This window comes from Rhineura floridana, chromosome 2, assembly GCF_030035675.1.
Source record: "Rhineura floridana isolate rRhiFlo1 chromosome 2, rRhiFlo1.hap2, whole genome shotgun sequence".
Lineage (NCBI taxonomy): Eukaryota > Metazoa > Chordata > Lepidosauria > Squamata > Rhineuridae > Rhineura > Rhineura floridana.
This window is the reverse complement of record NC_084481.1, coordinates 207,965,391-207,986,175: the sequence shown is the minus strand read 5'-3', so window position 1 is coordinate 207,986,175 and position 20,785 is coordinate 207,965,391. Positions and strand designations below refer to the sequence as shown.

The 20,785-nt window shown below is 44.3% G+C and overlaps 1 protein-coding gene across 1 annotated transcript in view; it reads left to right on the top strand.

The window, feature by feature from the left end:
• ASB2 (ankyrin repeat and SOCS box containing 2) overlaps window positions 1-20,785 on the top strand; it is a 50,944-nt gene that overhangs the window by 9,806 nt on the left and 20,353 nt on the right. The window contains exons 4-6 of the mRNA XM_061612035.1: window positions 8,877-9,043; window positions 10,214-10,369; window positions 19,147-19,392. Of these exons, the coding sequence (XP_061468019.1) occupies window positions 8,877-9,043; window positions 10,214-10,369; window positions 19,147-19,392 (569 nt within the window). The remainder of the gene's footprint in view (window positions 1-8,876; window positions 9,044-10,213; window positions 10,370-19,146; window positions 19,393-20,785) is intronic.

The following is a 20,785-nucleotide window of genomic DNA, read 5'->3' as shown; positions in this document are numbered from 1 at the left end:
CCCTCCTCTCCCCTTCTTTCGTGACTCTTGTTAAAAACATTTGTTGTTGTGTGCTTCGCCTGACCAGACAGCCGAAAGGTTATTATTATTATTTTCAGAAGGGGGGGTGACGGGACAGTGGCATTATACGCCTCCTAAGGAATTTCCATAACTAGCCGAGGGAAACTCTGCTGACTTGCTCCATTCCCTCTCACTGTCAGCCCTTCTCATTCTTTCTCCTCCATCCACCCCTGGGGCCTCCTAATCTTGAAAGCACCCTCTTGAGCCCCATGCAAGCGTCTTTTAGGACTCTCCACTGCACTGGAGCGACTGACTCGGAAGAAACAGGAGCCTTGTCTAGCAATTTATTTAGAACGGCCACAGTTCCCATGTCAAGAATAGTAAACAAATCTGACTGGAATTATTTTTAGCTGCGTTGCCATGCTTTCATTGTGGAAAATGGGAGCTCCAGTACAGTAAAAAGCATCAAAACAGGGATACAAGGACCTGATCTTAGTAACATTTGGAATATAAAGTCTGCTGTGTTCACTGGCTGTGGGACTAGGGAGGGGGTAGGGGATTGGTTTGTTTGGGCCTCTCAGCCCATGTTATCTGTGTTATTCAGTCAGCCAGCCACATAATGTGTGAAGTTTGAAGTATGTGAGCTAATTTCCAGTTTGCATTTGGAAACTCTATTACTTTTGACAGATGCAGTACTTTTGATAATGCTGATAATTATGCAGTACTTTTGATAATGCTGATAATGCAATAATTTCTGAAGTGTTTCATTCCTGAAAGGGTGAGCACCCCAGGACTTTTGTGCTCTTTGAATTCTTAATTTCTTCTCTATAATCTCTGCCCTATGGACTGGCTATGCTTGCAAAGCAGTGACAAAGGGGCACTCAGCCCATGTTCATGGACACTGGGTTATTATTTCCCTTTTTCTAGGGCTAAATCCTGCATGAAAAACATGTTCTTGACCAATCTCAGTCCAGCTGCGAAAGAACACTGCAGTAGTTAGGGTTCCGCTGAAATTTCTCAAGAAAGAATTTTGTGACAAATTTTTGATCATTGTCTTTTTTGAACTCCTCCTGAACTGTTGAAGCCTTTCACCTCCTTTCCCCACCACTGATTTTGCTTCCCACAAATAATGTGAAGAATTTTGGAAGGCCTTTTTAACACAGCCCTACAGTAGTACCCATTGTAGGTGTTCTTTATCAGCTCCCCAGCTCCTCTCCTACATTCTACCTTCTTCCAAATACCAGCCAAAATCACTGAAAAATGCCAACTTTTCCTCACTGGGAGTTGTGAGGTTGCTGGAGCCACCACTGGGCATAAAAGTGAAGCAACCTTGTGCTCACACTCTCCTTCCTTTCCCTCATTCACTTTGATTTAGTGCTTCATTTTGAGCACAATCCATAGTTTACCACTGCATCTGAACTAGCACACTATGGTTTGCTCTCGTCCTCCAAATCAGGATAGCAAACCATGTTTTGAAGTTGGTTTGCAATCCTAGACTGTATATAGATGTCATGTTCTCCAATGGTTCAGAGGACTAAGAACAAGCTATGTTCATGCATAATTCTCTCCTCCCTTTGGGCTGAAAATTATTATTATTATTATTATTATTATTATTATTATTATTATTATTATTATTAGTCAGGTCCAGGATGAGACTGAGGAACCAGACCAGTGGGTGAAAGCAATTCAGTTTTTATTAGAGTGACATCCACACAAACGCTGCGCCTTCTCATAAAGCGCCACTGACTTACAGATCCTGCGACATGGAAAGATAGTTGACAGAGCGAAGTGCACTTTCCCGCCCAACTCTTAAGTAGGACCCAAACGGGCGTGAAGCCTTTCACTCTGCCTCAATCCACCCTCAGGGGCCACCTGTCTCCCCCTCCCCCTTTCTTGTCTCTTCACTCGTCGTCGAGTACGCGGTGAGGGGGGAAGCGCCAGCCCCTCCCCTTCTGAAGACTCCGACTCTGGTATGGGCGTAAGGGGAGGTCCAGGCGGAGGGGGAGGCGTGTGAACTTTCAAGGTTGGCTCCGAGACTCTGGCGCTCCCAGGATCTCCGTTGCTGTGCAACCCTATCTCTGGACATTCCTCTCCTTCTCCTTTGCTCAAGTCTGACAGGGGGCTCCCCTCCTCCTCGTCTTCTGACTCTAAATCCCCGGGACCCCAATTCCGCATCCCGACATCATCCCCTCTTCCAGGCTGAGCCCCCCCCCTCTAACTGGCTTGGGACGGTGGGGAAATAACTCATGAAACCGTTTCACTAACTCTGGAGCGTGCACATCAACTTCATTTTCCCAACTCCTATCTGCAGACCCGTACCCTTTCCAATGGATCAAATACTGCAATTTCTTGCGTCTTATTCGGGAGTCCAAGATGTCCTCAACTTCGTACTCCGTCTGCTCATTTACCCTGATCGGAGCCCCTGGAGGTTCCACTGGCCGCAACTCACTGGGGGGGGGCTGCTTTGGTGAGCAGAGATCGATGAAACACAGGGTGTACTTTGAATGAATCGGGTAACTTCAGCCGGTATGCCACCGGATTAATTTGAGTCTCTATTTCAAAAGGCCCCACCCTCTTATCTTGCAGTTTTCTGCATTTGCCTGGCATTGGGAGGAATCGAGTGGACAACCATACCTGGTCTCCTGCTTGAAGGGGGGGGCCTTCTCTCCGGTGTAAATCGGCAACTCGCTTGTACTCCGTCTTGGCTTCGTCCAGTTGTTGTTTCAGGGTCTGTTGGATGGCTTGTAACTCCTGTAGAAATTCTTCAGCTGCGGGCACCAACACTCCCTCCGAACTGCTAGGAAAGGCTTTAGGATGAAATCTATAATTTGCGAAGAACGGGGTTTGCTGAGTGCTGGAGTGTAAGGCGTTGTTGTAGGCAAACTCTGCAAAATGTAAATACGAAGTCCAGTCAGTTTGTTGGTAAGAAACGTAACAGCGTAAATATTTCTCCAAAACGGCATTCAAGCGTTCCGTCTGACCGTCTGTCTGGGGGTGATGGGCAGATGAGAGTTTTAACTCCATCTGCAGCTGCTTCCAGAGTGCCCTCCAAAACTTAGCCGTAAACTGAGTCCCTCGGTCCGAGACTACACTGTTGGGCAATCCATGCAACCGGTAAACCTCCTTGATGAATAATTTGGCCGTTTCTTTCGCTTCTAAGGGCCCCGGGCAAGGGAGAAAATGTGCCATCTTGGTAAGTAGATCTACCACGACTAGAATGGCAGTCATCCCTTGTGACTTTGGTAGATCAGTTATAAAGTCCATGGAAAGGTCCTTCCAAGGCTCACTGGGGACCTTTAACGGTTGTAACAGCCCTGCCGGTTTTCCCGTTTGATGTTTAGCTCGCATACAAACCGAACAGGATTTCACATAGTCCTCAACGTCCCAGCGCATCTTCGGCCACCAAAAGTCTTTAGCTATATTCTGAATGGTTTTGTAAATCCCGAAGTGTCCTGCAGTGACAGAGTCATGGCACTGGCATAGAATTTTGAGTCTTAAGTCTCCCTCTGGCACGACCCTGGCCGTTTTAAACCACAACAACCCATCTCGCCAGTAGAAATTCACTTCTGAGTCTGGATCCTGCCCCGCCTCGTGAATGTACTGCTGCATGCCCGTCCCTTCCCGTTGTGCTCTTTTGAGCTCTTCCTCCCATGAAGGTTGGCATGATCCTAGTGTTAATTTCTCCAGCGGGATCACGTACTGTGGCTGGTCCTGGGGCTCACTCTCCTTAAATTACGGCTGCCTGGACAAGGCATTGGCTCTCTGATTCTTGGCTTGGGCGTGATACATAATCCTGAAGTTGAACCTGGCGAAGAACTGGGACCATCTGATCTGCCTCTGGTTCAGCTTCCTGGCCGTTTGCAGACTTTCCAGGTCCTTGTGGTCGGAACACACTTCAATTTGATGGGAGGCTCCCTCCAAATACTGCCTCCAGTTCTCAAAAGAGTCCTTAATGGCCAGTAACTCCTTCTCCCAGACCGTGTAGTTCTTCTCTGCAGGCTTTAACTTTCTAGAGAAGTATGCGCAGGGGTACAACTCCTTTCCCTCGGGATCTCCTTGTAGCAAACCCCCCCCGATGGCAAAGTCCGAGGCATCAGCTTCCACTATGAAGGGACGGTTTGGATCAGCAAAGCGCAAAATGGGTTCGGTAGCGAATTTCTCTTTTAACTCCTCAAAAGCCTTCATAGCGTGCTCCGTCCATTGGAACTTTTTCTTTCCCCTTAAACAGTCGGTCAGGGGAGCCGTTAGTTTGGAAAACCCCGGGATGAATTTCCTGTAGAAGTTAGCAAACCCTAGAAACCGTTGCACATCCTTTTTCATGACAGGTTGCCCCCAGTCCTTTATGCAACTCACTTTCCCTGGGTCCATCTCCACTCCTCCCGCTGAGATTCGATACCCCAGGAAGTCCAAAGACTCGAGGTCAAACCCACATTTCTCCAACTTAGCATACAGGTGGTTTTCTCTCAGTCTCTTTAACATGGTTCTTACGTGTCGGTCGTGATCCTCTTGATTCTCCGAAAACACCAGGATATCATCTAAGTAACAGATTACATACGTGTCCAGTAAGTCTCTAAATACATCGTTCATGAATTTTTGGAAAATTCCTGGACTCCCCGAAAGCCCGAACGGCATGACAAGGTATTCAAATTGACCGTAACACGTGAGGAACCCTGTTTTCCATTCATGTCCCTCCTTCATTCTGATTAGATTGTAGGCTCCCCGCAAGTCCAACTTCGTGAAAATCTTGGCTGAACGTAGCCGATCTAGCAACTCTGAGATTAAAGGCAGTGGGTAGCTGTTATGGGTGGTGATCTGATTCAGTGCGCGGTAATCATTACACGGCCTGAGCTCCCCCCCTTCTTCTTCACGAACAACAAAGGCGCCCCGGCCGGAGACTGTGACCGGTGAATGAATCCTCGCTTCAGGTTCTTTTCCAAGAACTCTTTCAGAGCCACCCTTTCAGTCTCTGTGAGCGAGTAAATCCTTCCCGACGGTATGCTGGCCCCTGGCACAAGATCGATCGTACAGTCGTAAGGACGGTGGGGGGGGTAAGGTTTCCATTTCCTTTTCGTCAAACACATCTTGGAATTCCTCATACTTTGGAGGGAGCATCGCTAGCATGCCCTCTTGTATGGCTCCCGCTAAGGTGTTCTTGATTCCTTCTGGTTGGCAGTTCTCCTGACAGTACTGAGATGTGAACCACACCACCGCCTCCTTCCAACTTATTTTAGGCTCGTGCATGGCAAGCCAGGGCATCCCCAGAATCACCTCAAAGCTTGAAAGATCTGACACGTACAGTGAGATGAGCTCTTCATGCCTGGGAATTTGAAGCTTCAATTCCTCCATGGCTTGCGTTACCCCCCCTGACTTCAGGGGTCTCCCGTCAATGGTCTCCACGGAAAGGGGGGTGTCCAGTGTCCAGCTAGAGATGCCATAACGCTTGGCCAGCTTTGCGTCGATGAAGTTGGTGGAGGCTCCACTGTCGATTAAGGCAGTAGAGTTGAACATCACTCCTCTGGCAGTTGTAATCTGCACAGGTAGAACCAGCACTCCTTTGGAGGGAGGCTGGGTGATCAGGGGGCCTTTGTACAATGCTGCCCCCAGCCCACCGGCCTTCACGTGGACTGGGTGTTCTAGTTTTCCGACGGCTCCGTCTTCCCCTTCTTTAGCCCACAGTCTCTGGCCATATGTCCCGGTTTGGAACAATAGAAACATAAGCGTTCTCAGCGTCATCTCTCTTTCTTTTCTTCCGAGAGCCTTGGTCTGCCCCCCCCTGCCCTTCGGTCGCGCTACCCGTCGTTCCCGAAGTGGAGGGATTCGTGCTGCGAGGCGCCGAGGCGGAGTATCTAGGGGCCTCCTGTCTCTTCTCCAGGCGTCTCCCCTCCAGTCGGTGATCGATCTGCAGGCACAGCCGAATAAGTTCTGGCAGGTCGGTGGGGGGGGCGGTCCTGGCCAGTTCATCCAGGATCTCCGCGTTCAGTCCGCTCCGGTACATGAACATCAGGCTGCCTCATTATAGCCAGTCTCTTGGGATAAAATTTTAAACGCATTAGTATACTCGGAAACAGTTCCTTTTTCTTGTTTCAGAGCTCCTAGCTGCCGCGCTACAGTTTCCGCTCTTTGCGGGTCTTGAAACATCTCGGTCATTTCTTGTATGAATCCTCTGTACCTTCCTAGGAGAGCATCCTTTCTCACCAGATACGGAGTCACCCACTTTGCAGCTTCTCCCTCCAGGAGGCTGATCACGAATGCCACTTTAGCCCCATCACCCGGAAATTCTGCATTCCTGACATCCAAGTATAGTTCACATTGAGCCACGAAGGTTGCCAACTGATCACTTTGTCCCGCATACTTTGGGGGTAATCCAATGGGCACCTTTACCGCAGCGGCTGGAGGGGCGGTTCGCATCCGATCGATCGTGGCTTTCAAGGCCTGATTATCCGTTTTCAGCGCCTTGACTGCTGCCAGCAAGGATTGAACATCCGTCTGTAAATCAGCCACATTAGTCCTCAAGAGTCTCACTTCTTCCGTCTCAGAAGTGGGATTTGTTCCCCCCTCCGCTCCCTTTGACATCTTGTCCTCGTCCCGTGGAGAGAGCGTTGAGAGTGATTTAGGTGGCTCTGTCAAGCTGTCAGGTCCAGAATGAGACTGAGGAACCAGACCAGTGGGTGAAAGCAATTCAGTTTTTATTAGAGTGACATCCACACAAACGCTGCGCCTTCTCATAAAGCGCCACTGACTTACAGATCCTGCGACATGGAAAGATAGTTGACAGAGCGAAGTGCACTTTCCCGCCCAACTCTTAAGTAGGACCCAAACGGGCGTGAAGCCTTTCACTCTGCCTCAATCCACCCTCAGGGGCCACCTGTCTCCCCCTCCCCCTTTCTTGTCTCTTCACTTGTCGTCGAGTATGCGGTGAGGGGGGAAGCGCCGGCCCCTCCCCTTCTGAAGATTCCGACTCCGGTATGGGCGTAAGGGGAGGTCCAGGCGGAGGGGGAGGCGTGTGAACTTTCAAGGTTGGCTCCGAGACTCTGGCGCTCCCAGGATCTCCGTTGCTGGGCAACCCTATCCCTGGACATTCCTCTCCTTCTCCTTTGCTCAAGTCTGACAGGGGGCTCCCCTCCCCCTCGTCTTCTGACTCTAAATCCCCAGGACCCCAATTCCGTGTCCCGACATTATTAAATGAAACATATAATTGATTCTGACTACATGATCAAAGGTGGAGTACCTGAAAACAAGACGCATAGTGCCAAACCATTGTTTGGTATTCAACCCATTGAGCCAGACCATTAGTCCATCTAACTCTGTACTGCCTATTTTGACTGGCAGTTGTTTTTCCAGTTCTACTACCAGAGATCTTTTTTGAAAAAACCTGGGGATTAAACTTGGGCCTTCTGCCTGAAAAGCATGTGCTCTGCCACTGAGCTCTGGTCTTTCTCCAGTTTGTGTACATGAATGCATGACTTTCAATATTCTTTTTTTAAAGAATGATTGATGAATAAATGAAAGCAGATAAGCTGAAGGGTAGGTTTTATGCTCTTAGGGTGATATGCTCTTAGACATGCCCTGAAATCAACAAGAACAGTCAATAAGAAGAGTCATGAAATATATAGGGTGATAACAATATAAACTGGAAGACTTTCAGGATTGATAACAAACCAATTATTGTAAAGGCAACAAACAAAAGTGTTAAATTGTTAAAAAGGTAAATATGGGTAGAAACACATTAACTGTTCTGACAGTTCCAGTGTGTCTCCACCTCTCTTTTCTGAAAATGAGGACACACAACACTAGTCAAACTCACCCCTTTTTACTGTAAAACCTGGTGTGAGCAGCTTGAGTGCATGCTTAGTAAATTCAGCTTCAAAGATATTTTGCAACTGATCTGCACAACTAGTTCCCCCTCCAGGGGTAGCTAATGGAAACACTTTGCTCTGGCGACTAGAGTGTCCACAGCCTATATGAACCCATTTCAATCCAGTTTCAAGCCCAGATACAGCCCTGAAACTGAAAGACTAAATAAATAAATATATATTAAATAATTGTATTATTATTGAAAAGTAAAAAGTACATTGAATATCATATATATACTCCATGCCTGGTAAGGGCATTAAGATCAGCAAATGGAATATGGCTAGTTATTCCCAAGTTAAGGGCATGTGGGAATGGTGCCATAACTGTTCCTTCAGTTCAAATTCAACTAGTTTCTTTGGAGCGTTTGATCTCTGTGTTTTGGCTTTCATTGAACCATGTTGCTTGATTCTTTTGCTAGAGTCCTTTGCAGTTACTTGCTTTGCTTGCACTTTTGAGCAGCATGTCTGCTGTCTGACTGTGTGGATCTAATGCCAAAATAATTATGTATTTTAAAGCAGTCCAACTGATTCCAATGTCCCAATATGTTTGGCAGTACTCTAGAATAAATAGATTTGACAATGGCAGTTTTGTGAAGTATACACATGTATTTGAGACTGGTCACTTTTTCTTTTATCCTTTCCCTCTGTTACATGGTATTTTAAGTTCTGATTTCACTGGGTTACCTTGTTTCTTATCAACTGAATCAGTCCCCCTGCTACAGAAGGCTTTCCTGTAATTTCCTGTTTTCTCACAAATATTGCTGCAAGACAAGCATTGCCTGCTTCTTTAGATTTTGGCTTGGATTAGGTATGAGTATGGAAACAAGTGTTAAGTACACTCAACTAGTAACTTCAAGTGATCCATCAGGCAAAAATACCCCAACAGGCTTAACGATAATGGTGGACTATTCTGCAGCCAGGGCACACGGAGTATTTCCAGATTCATATAGTGCTATCATGCCATTGCAAATGTCAGAAGCAAAATCCTGCAAAAAGTGACACATTTTCAACTTTGTTTTAAAGAGTGCTGGATCCTGTGGTGTCAATGATCAAGAAAGGAGATGAAAAGGCATTGCATGATATGATGAAGTCAGGCAAAAACCTTGCACAGCCTAACAAAGATGGATGGCTGCCACTCCATGAAGCTGCTTACTATGGACAAGAGGGCTGCTTGAAACTGCTGCATAAATGCAAGTATCAGAAAAAAAGAACTGATAGAATCAAAACACGAAGCCATCACAGGGTACAGAGTAACCCATTAAGTCATATTAATCCCTAAAATATTCAAATGTACTTATTCAGCCTATTTTTGCATATGCAATTTCATGCTTATACACATTTCTTTCCAAAGATTAAAAGCTACAGCAGAGGTTCCCAAACTGTGGTCTGTGGACCACCAGTGGTCCACAAGCTTCATTCAGGTGATCTGTGGCATGTCCATATTAAATATTCATATTGATTTTAAATTGCATTTATTTTTATTGCTTTTTTTTCTTATACTGTATTTTATTGTATTACAATTTGAATTCAATGGAATTCAAATTTATTTCATATTCATCAATATTATTCATCAATAAATATTCATCAATAGATATTGAATTTATTTCAATATAAGAAATAAAAGAAGCAATAAATGCAATTAAAAATCGCACAACTCCTAGCACAGCGCATTACAATTTCAACAACAGGCAGAAAAAACTTTAAGTGGTCTGCCAAGACCTTCAGCAATATGCAAGTAGTCCATGCTGGGGGAGGTTTGGGAACCCTGGGCTAAGGGATTGTTTATAAATAACATTTTCACTGTACCTTCTGTTTCCATCCCTGCTGTCTCTTGCTGACAAGCAAGAGAAAAGGAAGAGCAATTGTTACCCAGGATCTCAATTCTAGCAGCAGTTTTATGGAGAGCTTTGGGGACCTCATCGTTCCCTCCAAGTTCTCTTGGCATATATTGAAGGTTTCATTCTGCACATCCCCTAAACTCTTCCTGTCTCATCCTGGTTTGCTGCAATAAAATCTTGTGGTGGTTTTTTCATGGAAATACTGTGACCTCACTTTAATGTATCAAAATCTTCACTGATGACACTGGCAGGAGAAGGACTCAGGCAATCAGGCTTCCCAAAAGTACCCAGAAAATTGTAATTTCTTCCAAAAAAGTTGGAGCAAGAAAATAACAGGAAAACATGCAAAATTTCAACCCTGATGAAAGGTGTGAGACTTACAAGATGTATATGGGTAGTTTCCTGTCACATCAAAGTTGGACTTTGTAACAATATTGACCAAAGATAATTAGCAAGTGACTGATGTTAGAATTATCTATGTGCACTACATGCCTTACTAATGGCTCAATGCTTTCTCAATAGCGTATCCTGGGATAATTGATCAGCGTACCCTTCAAGAGGAAACAGCACTCTACTTAGCAACAAATGGAGGGAATATTGATTGCATGCATTCATTGCTACAGGCTGGAGCAGACCCTGATATCGCAAACAAAGTTAGGGAGACTCCACTTTATAAAGGTAAATGGCTTGAGTCTCATAGGTATTGAGCATACACAAGGAAACTACTTTTTTTGAGGTGGGAAAACAGTGGGTGCAAAATAACGGTGTGCATGTTTACAATGAGCTTCTAGCCTGCATTTAGTTACACCTTTAGCATTGGATATGCTTCCTATCCTGGATATTTTGAACATCCCAGATTTGAGAAGACCCTGAGCAAAGTGTCCCCCAGTGGGCCCTCTCGTCTCTTAGTGGGTGCTGGCAGGCTCATCTGGCTGTGGTCGCAGTGCTTCAGTCCACATGGAGAGGATGTCCCTAGCCATACTTGAAATAAGAGCATAAGAAGAGCCCTGATGGATCTGGCCAATGGCCCATCTGGTCCAGCATCCTGTCCCCACAGTGGCCAACCAGATGCCTATGGGAAGCCCAGCAGAGCCTGAGTGCAAGATCACTTCCCCCTCCTACAACTCCTGTAAGTCCCCAGAACAATTCTGGGTCAGGAGCATTGTGGGAAATTAAAAGGATGGCTAGATCCAACTGCCTGTCTGTGCTCAGACTGTTGGGCAATATAAAAAAGAAGATCAGAGGGTCAGGTCAAGAATCAGCAGTGGGTCCTGCCAGGGAGCTGGGACTTGGTAGCTGTCCAAGAATGCCTGGTGCTAATGTGGTCCCTGCCTGAAAGATATAATAGTAGCTGGTCCCAACACACAATGTTTGAGCAGTAGGGAGCCAACGGGGACTTTTTCAGAATAGGGACCAATGAGTTCACAGGTTCAGTGTCTTTTTAAAAGTCATAGAGAAACAGAAATAATTAATGAATGTTTACCTTAAAAGGATTCAGTTTTAGCTTTAAAATGGGCTCTTGCTAAACAAATAAAAATAATTCAAATCTAAATTTAAAATTCTAAGTTTGAATTATGAATTTTGAACTCCGATTTTGAAAATATGCCAGATTTCTCCCCACCTTTACATGACTGAATGTGTACATATGACTTACGTACATATGAAAATTCACAGACCTGTCTTCCACACAGTGCAGAGTTTTTTTAATTTTAAATTTCCAAGCATCTGTGAGTACATCCTATCCAACTCTAGCAGGGGTGGGGAGCAGGATCTAGCCACTGGGCTGTATCCATACCTCCCCCCACCCCCTGACATCTATCACCTGACATCACCATGGCTTCAGATGACTCAACTTCAAAGGAAAAAACAGGGAGTGCACTCTCTTCCTTTTTTCCTTTATGTGTGTAGCTTTCATTCAAGCCATGCTTCCCAAAGAACATTTTTCCTTTGCAGCCCAGCTTGAGTTCAAGATGTGGCTGCAAAGGAAGAATATTGCTTTGCAGATGCTATTTGAGCTGAGTCTGCAAAGGAAGATGCTTTGCATCCCTAACTTGAATTCAAGCACAGATGCAAAGGAAGAATTGGGAGCCTACTCTAAATGTGTTCCTAATTCTTCCTTTGCATCAAAAAGTCACTTTTTGAACCTGACACCTTTTTCTGTTATTGCAGGATTCAAGCTGCAGGTTTCAAGCCACAGATTGAACTCACTCATGCCTGACATCATCTAAGATGTCAGGTCTAGAAACGGTACACGAGGCTTGCCCCAAAGACAAGTACAGCCCTATACATCTTAGGGTCAATATTTATTTATTTATTTATTATTTTATTTATATCCTGCCCTTCCTCCCAGCAGGAGCCCAGGGTGGCTCAATACAGGCTGAGGTATACATCTTAGGACATAAATACCTGAATGAGAATTTCCTCCCATATTTTTATTTATTTATTTATTATTTTATTTATATCCCACCATTCCTCCCAGTAGAAGCCCAGGGCGGCAAACAAAAGTACTATGAACTTGCCTGTGTGTTGAGATCATTGAAGGAGGGCTTTTTGGTAAGACCAGCAGTCAGCCAATTGCATTACATGGGGAAGGACCTTCTTGGTGGAGGACCCTGTCTATTGAATGCAGCTGGTGCTTCTGAGATGCAGCCGGGACTGACTCTTCTCAGTTTCCATCATCAGCTGAGATCTGTTTGCCTAGGCTTTTGCAAGATATTAGTGCCTTGTCTGGTTTTGATATTGTACTGGTTGCTGCTTTGTTGTATAATCTAGACTTTTTCTTATTATCATTTGTTGTGTTCTTTCTGAGTTTCAATTGTTTCCCGCCCTGAGATCACTTTGTGATGAACAGTAGGCTAAGTATATCATCCATGCCATGTAATTAGTAGTCTGCTGCCATTTTCAAAGCAGGAAGGAAGATATACAAACTCTACATGAGAAGATCTGAAATGATGAAATCAGCAGGAGAGGGAGTCATTTTAGATCCTTATTATATGTATACTTATCAAAGTTGCTAGTTCATCACTTTTTTGGAAGGGGGCTATGTGAGGCGTCCTTCCCTGGCTCTCCCTGTCAGGTTCCTACCTGCTCGTGGTTACTGCCTGTCACTAGGCACCACCAGGGACTCCACCAGTCCGGACCGTCCTTTCTTATGGTTTCTCTCCCCGCTCTAGCACAGATCTCAACAGATCCCCCTGCTAGGCAACCACCAGTAACGTCCCAATACTAGTATTCCCAGAGACTCTGAATACTGGTATTGTTATTCTCTTCACCGCTGCCACCATTTGTTACAGTTCCCCTTCAGCCTTGGTCTTTACCTTACCCTCCCTTCTGGTCTGTGAAACCCCAGCCAAGGATCAGGCCTTTGGTAAACCAAATTAAGTATTTATTACAGATAACAAAGCTAACAAGATTAACAAGATTTCTTCTTAAGGCACATAAGCATATGGTTTTACTCAATACTAATCCAAACTCCACTCCCTCCTGGCAAACAACTCTCTAAACCCCACCAAGCAACCCACTCAGTTCTCTTCTCCCCCCCCTGATTCCACTCTCACTCTTCCTTTTATACATTCAGCCATTTTAAACACTCAGCCAATCATCTCGCATTCTACTGCCCATTCACTCCCCCTCTTTCACTCCACTTACCATATATCTTCTAAACAACCAACACTTACCATATATACATTAATATAGGAACATCACATTCCCCCCCCTTAAACAACAGCAGAGTATTATTCCTGTTCCAGGATTTATACGTCGCGTTAACAAATAAAAGTCTCTATGGGGAAAATGTCTTTCTTTGTTCCTCTGTCTGGTCACATCACTGCAGTCCCAGCCACTTGCCTGGAAAGTCCATCGGCCAGTACATTGTCCTTGCCTTTTATGAACTGGAAGTCCACTTGATAGTCCTATAGGGCCCAGGACCACGTCTGCAGCATAGTGTTATGGTTTTTCATAGTCTGCAACCATAACAAGGCCCGATGATCCGTAGTCACTGTGAATCTTCGTCCCCACACGTATGGGCGCAACTTGTTCAGTCCCCACACGACCGCTAGGCACTCCTTCTGGACCGACGAATAGTTTTTCTCCCTCGGCGTCAGCTTGCGACTCAGGTACGCCGCTGGATGTCTGGTGCCTTCTCTCTCCTGTAGCAAGACGACTCCCAGCGCCAGGTCCGACGCATCTGTAGCCACGATGAATGGTTTCTCATAGTCTGGTGCTATTAATATGGGTCGTTGGCACAAGGCTTGCTTCAGTAGATCAAAAGCCTTCTGACATTCATCCGTCCATACCACACGCTCAGAACACTTCTTCTTTGTTAATTCATGCAAGGGGGTTGCTATTTCCCCAAAATTTCTCACAAACTTCCTATAAAATCCAGCCACACCCAGAAATGCCCTTACTTGTTTTTTGGTTAAGGGGATCGGCCATGCTTGTATTGCCTCCACCTTGCTCCATAAGGGGGTGATTTTCCCACTCCCCACCTTATGTCCTAAATAAATTACTTCCTTTAGTCCAAACTGGCATTTCTTAGCTTTTATTGTGAGGCCTGCTTTTCTTAAGGCCTCCAGTACTGTTGTCAGGTGTTGGACATGCTCAGGCACCGACTTGCTAAAAATGGCCACGTCATCGATATAGGCCACTGCAAAATCTGACATGCCTCGCAACACAGTATTGATTAGCCTCTGAAATGAACTTGGTGAGTTCCTTAGTCCCATGGGTAAGGTCACAAACTCATATAACCCATCTGGTGTACTGAAGGCAGTTTTGGCTCTGGATTGTTCGTCTAGTTCCATTTGCCAAAATCCTTTACAGAGATCTAGTGTAGAGATAATGGTTGCTGCCCCCAATAACTCTAACATTGCGTCTACCCTAGGCATAGAATACGCATCTGGGACAGTAATTTTATTGATTAGCCGATAATCAATGCAAAACCTTGTCGTTCCATCTTTTTTCGGAACCAGGACAATACTTGAGGCCCAGGGACTGATGGATTCCCTGATCACTCCTAATTCCAGCATCTCTTCCACCTCCTTTTTGATCTCATTCAAAACTTTCCCATTCACACGGTACGGAACAGATCTGATTGGGGCATGATCTCCAGTATCAATGGAATGTATAACTATACTGGTTCGGCCAGGTTTGTTGCTAAAGAGATTCCTATAGGTTTTCAAAACTCTCAGAATCTCCTCTTTTACTTCCTCCTTCACCTCCTCTGACCATTCCACTTGATCTACCCCTCCTTTGTCTTTGCTTTCCTGTACCAAATCTGGAAGTTCAGGCCCACTTCCCTCAGGGAATAAGGTAACTTGCAACACCTGTGCATCCCTGGTATGGTAAAGCTTTAACATATTTACATGAACCACTTTGTTTTTGTTTAATTGGTCTGTGGTAATTACATACGTCACTGTGTCAAGCCTTTCTCTGATGGTATATGGTCCTTCCCAGTTAGCCTGTAATTTGTCATGTTTCCTGGGTATGAACGCCATAACCATATCTCCCACATCATACACACGTTCCCTGGCTGTTCTGTCATACCAGTAACGTTGCTTCTCCTGTGCTTGACTCAAATTCTTTTCCACCACCTCCATCACTGATGTTAATTTATTGCGGAATTCCAATACAAAATCTACTACAGATGTTTTGTACTCTCCCAGGGTTCCTTCCCATGAATTTTTTAATAGTTCCAAAGGTCCCCTCACTTTTCTAGTGAACATGAGTTCAAAGGGTGAGAAGACTGTTGACTCCTGAGGGACTTCTCTGTATGCAAATAAGAAGCATCCCAACCGTTCATCCCAGTCTTGTGGGTGATCTTGAACATAGCTTCTGATCATGCCCTTCAAAACGCCATTGAATCTCTCTGTTAACCCTTTAGTGGCGGGATGGTAAGTAGTGGTCTTTAGATGTTTTAGACCACAACATTTCCACATACATTGCATCACTTCTCCCATGAATACACTGCCTTGATCCGTCAGCACTTCATGAGGGAATCCCAGCCTCATAAAGATTTTTAATAAAGCCTCTGCCACTACAGGGGCTTCCACGGATCTTAGTGCTTCTGCGTCTGGGTACCTGGTGGCAAAATCCACCACCACCACTAGATATTTCTTGCCATGCCTTGTGGGTTTGGAAAAAGGGCCCACCAAATCTATTCCCACTCTATAAAAGGGTTGTCCAACTATAGGAAGGGGCTTTAAGGGTGCCTTAGTCTTTACTCCACTTTTCCCCACCTTTTGGCATATTCCACAAGATAGACAATGTTGTTTTACATCTTTGGAGATGTTTGGCCAATAATAGTGTGCAGCCAATCTCCTCTTGGTCTTTTTTATTCCCAGATGTCCTGCACATGGGACATCGTGGGCTACCTCTAGCAATCTGGTTCTGTATTTGCTAGGTACTATCAATTGCTTCACTGGTTCACATTCATCCTTTCTCTCAGCAGGCATCCACAGTCGATATAAAATCCCATTCTCACACACAACTTGATTCCTCAGTTTGTCAGTGAAAGGAATCTGTTGGGTCAGAGCTTGTTCCTTTATCTGCTTCAAACTTACATCTTTTTGTAGCTCTTCCCTGAATTGATCTGCCTCATCATTATCAGAGACCACTTGATACAGTTTGTCTCCTTCAGCAGGCCTGCTAGTGGTTGCTATGGTGACCTGAGGCTGGTTAACAGATTCCACCCTGTTTGTTTCAGCCCCCCTTAATATGGCTTCTTTTTCTCTGCCAAGTTGCTGTCTGGTCACTACATAGATCTTTCCTTGGGCGCCCATTACATCCCTTCCCAGTATTACTGGTTCTTGTTGCTGGGCATTAATGCCTACTTTATATCGGCCCTCTCGGCCTCTCCATTCCATTTTCACTAGGGCCACAGGCAAACTTTCTGGTTGACCCCTCACTCCTTGGATAGTCACAGTTTCCTGAGGTAATATTACCTCAGATTTTATTAAATCTGGCCTCAGTAATGTCTGAGCGGCACCAGTATCAAGCAATGCCCAATAATTTGCCCCTTGTACACTCACTTCCTCTCTCAGACTTGAATCAAGGTCTGTTACTTCTGTCCAGTTTATCTGGCAGAACTGAACCTTTTTCGCTGTTTCTAAAGCCTTGGGCTCTGTTTTCACTGTCCTTGTCTGAGCAGGATTACTAATGGGGTTGGCAACCTCACATTGAAAACGTAGGTGCCCCGGTCTACCACATTTGTAGCATAATTTCTCCTCACTTTTAGGGTACACAGATCCACTCTGGGGTGTCCTGTGCCCTTCAGATTTTACTGGAGGACTCACTCTCTGTGGTACCACATCCCTTCTGCCAGCGTTATATGGTCTGGGTTTAAAATCTCTTGTTGTTTTCCCCACCCAGCCAGTTCTGTTGGAGGCGAAGTGATCCGCCATCTCTGCGGCCTCCTGCACCGATGTAGGGGAACGGTCTTTGACCAGGAGCCTTATTTCTGGTGGTAACTGATGGTATAATTGATCCAATATCATGAGGTTTTTCACCTCCTCCACAGACTGAGCTTTTGCACTTGTCAGCCATTTCCCAAATATGTCCATCAGTTTTGCCCCCAGCTCCACGAAAGACCTCCCTGTCTGTATCTGGCAATTTCTGAAAAGCTTTCTAAAATAATCAGGCCCCAGTCTGAATCTTTTAAACACTGCTTCTTTGAATTCAGCATAGGTGACGGGCCTGTCTGAGGGGAAATATTGGTATACCTCAGCCAATTCCCCTTTAATCAGGTTTGATAAATACTGCATGTATTTATCTTCATGTAGCCCCCACAACTGAGCTGCTTTTTCAAAGGTGCTGAGGTAAATTTGAGGATCTTGACCAGGCTCACAGACAGCAAAGTCCTTTGGAGTAATTTTTATTTTTGCTCCATCTCTGTCTTTCCTTGTCTCCTCAGAGTGAAATTTCTCTCTATCAAATTTTAACTTTTCTACTTGTAATTCAGCATCCAATGCTCATTGCTTCTCCCTCTCCTCAAACCCCATTCTCAACTTCTCAGTTTCCAACTCCCTCTGTTTGTCTTTTTCCTCAGCCTCAAAGACCCGCTGTTTGTCTTTTTCTTCCATTTCAAAGACTCTCTGCTTGTCTTTTTCCTCAGCCTCCCATCTTAACTTCTCTCTCAAGTACTCTATATAAGCGGGATTGCTTGAGTATCCTTCTGGGGTCTCTTCCCTGACAGGTTGTTTTTGCTGGGCAGTTGCAAATCCTATAAGTGCTACCCTCAATTCATCTACCCCTTTACCCTCGTGAGGTAAATTGAATGTTATGTACTTCTCCACCAGCTCCTCTCTTTTCAGTTTTATATATTCAGCCATGGTGTTTGAGTTCACTCACTCTTTGCCACACACTCTTTGCCAGTCACTCTCACAAGTAATCTTGTTTTGTTATTTCTGTTTGCCACACCACTGTTAGGGATTCTCTAGTATACGTATCTGGATTCTCTGTTGTTCGTATCCCACCGCTACTGCCACCACATGCGATGCGTCCTTCCCTGGCTCTCCCTGTCAGGTTCCTACCTGCGCGTGGCTACTGCCTGTCACTAGGCACCACCAGGGACTCCACCAGTCTGGACCGCTCTCTCTTATGGTTTCTCTCCCCGCTCTAGCACAGATCTCAACAGATCCCCCTGCTAGGCAACCACCAGTAACGTCCCAATACTAGTATTCCCAGAGACTCTGAATACTGGTATTGTTATTCACCGCTGCCACCATTTGTTACAGTTCCCCTTCAGCCTTGGTCATTACCTTACCCTCCCTTCTGGTCTGTGAAACCCCAGCCAAGGATCAGGGCTTTGGTAAACCAAATTAAGTATTTATTACAGATAACAAAGCTAACAAGATTAACAAGATTTCTTCTTAAGGCACATAAGCATATGGTTTTACTCAATACTAATCCAAACTCCACCTCCCTCCTGGCAAACAACTCTCTAAACCCCACCAAGCAACCCACTCAGTTCTCTTCTCCCCCCTGATTCCACTCTCACTCTTCCTTTTATACATTCAGCCATTTTAAACACTCAGCCAATCATCTCGCATTCTACTGCCCATTCACTCCCCCTCTTTCACTCCACTTACCATATATCTTCTAAACAACCAACACTTACCATATATACATTAATATAGGAACATCACAGGCTATTTTAGGGCTGAAAAGTGGTATGTAACTCTTTTTTATAAATAAATAAATGTGGGTTTATTTTTGTGTGAAAATCTAAAATAATGCCACAAGCTTGATTATTTTACATGGTCTAGTCGTTTGGTGGGGGGAAGGTTTGCAAACCAATCCTCTTATACACTGAAAGCAAACTAAAATCTTGGATTTGTTTTGAAAAAGAAAAAATGTAGAATGGACTAAACGCCTTTCTTGGACAATGGGTAACTTCTTCGTGAAATTGTCCAAAATAAAAATGTTTTTCAGATGACCTAAACCTTCTTTTGTTACAACAGCCTGTGAACGCAAAAATGTCGAAGCAGTTAAGGTGCTGTTGCAATACAATGCTGACACGAACCATCGCTGCAATCGGGGATGGACTGCTCTCCACGAAGCTGTTGCTCGGAATGATTTGGAAATAATAGATCTTTTGATCAAAGGAGGTGCCAAAGCTGAAACTGCAAATTCCTATGGGATCACCTCATTTTTTGTGGCCGCTGAGAGTGGCCACTTAGAAGCCTTGCGTTACCTTGCCAAGTGTGGTAAGTAGAATTGCACAAGTACGCACATATCATGCATTGTGGCTTCCAGTTGCAAAACAATCCATTAGTTTTGAGGGCTGGGTTTTTCAGGCATCACTTTATAATTTTGGATTTGCTTTTTTTATTGGTCTTGTCTGGTTAGCTTGCAATGGAAGACTGTTGAAATTCTAATCTCCAAGAGTTCTTGCTTGAGGAAACTGATTATGGGGCTATGTGTTTAATTAAATAACTAATTTATCTGCCAATCAGATTTAACTTACAGAGACCCAACATTTCTCCACGAAGCAGAAATAGGGATAAAATAATGCCCCTGATAAATAGGGACAGTTGGAACATGTGGGAATGTACTTCGTAAGAGTGTAAAACTGCATGTTCAATATTTGAAACGTTGAGTAAACTGAAAAAGTGGCTGAGATTAGATTTCAGTTTCCAAAGTTCAATTATGAACAAAAAAAAAAGATTTGCAAGAGGAAAATATAATAAAACTGTCTAACTATTCCAAGCTTTAAAAACCCTTCTGGGAACTCCTGCAATAATGTTATTGCATTTATACAATGCACAGTGTTTGCTATAAAACAAAGATTTCATTTCTTTCTCGTTAAGAAGTAGCCTCATGTTGGGCTTTGTAACTGTGTTCCCAGTTACAGTTACATTAAAACCTCAAATACAATAGGGAGCTTTTGCTGTGTGCAAAGGGAGCAGATTGTCTTTGGCAGACGGTTGTGCAGCTGAATCCTACTGGTGTTTATTTATTTATTTATTTATTATTTCAATTTATATACCGCCCTTAGCGAAATAGCTCTCAGGGCGGTGAACAAACAAGAAGGAAGTCTCACCCTGTTCAATGGGACTTATTCCTAAATTAAGTGTGCATAGTTTTTGTGATCAAGCAGAGAGAGAATTCTGGCATGTTAGAATTTCATTGTATGGAACTAAGGTTGCAAATCTATAAAAACATTTTGATTAGACAGGGTAGGATTGCACTGTTAGTGGATTGTGGCTTCCATTTATATATCTTTTCTACTGGCTCTGTTGGAGCAGATTAACCATGAATAGGAATAGAAGGATCTGTCAATTTTGGTTCTCTCAGATTCTCATTTTTTCAATCTTAACTTCACTTCTCCACATTTCTGCAGCAAATTGCAATTTGCAATTTTTTTAAAAAAATCCTTATGAAAATTCTTTTTTCCTAAAAAAAATACATTTTTGTATGCAGTTTTCACTAAAGTACACATTTTTGCAAGTAATTTCTCCTAATATACCATTTTATATGATATTTTCACTTACTTATTCATTTTTATGCACATCTCCCCTAATATATGGATTTTTGTAAACATTGGTTGATTGAAGAACTGTATTGCAAAATTTGGATAAGTGCAGATTTTGAAGGATG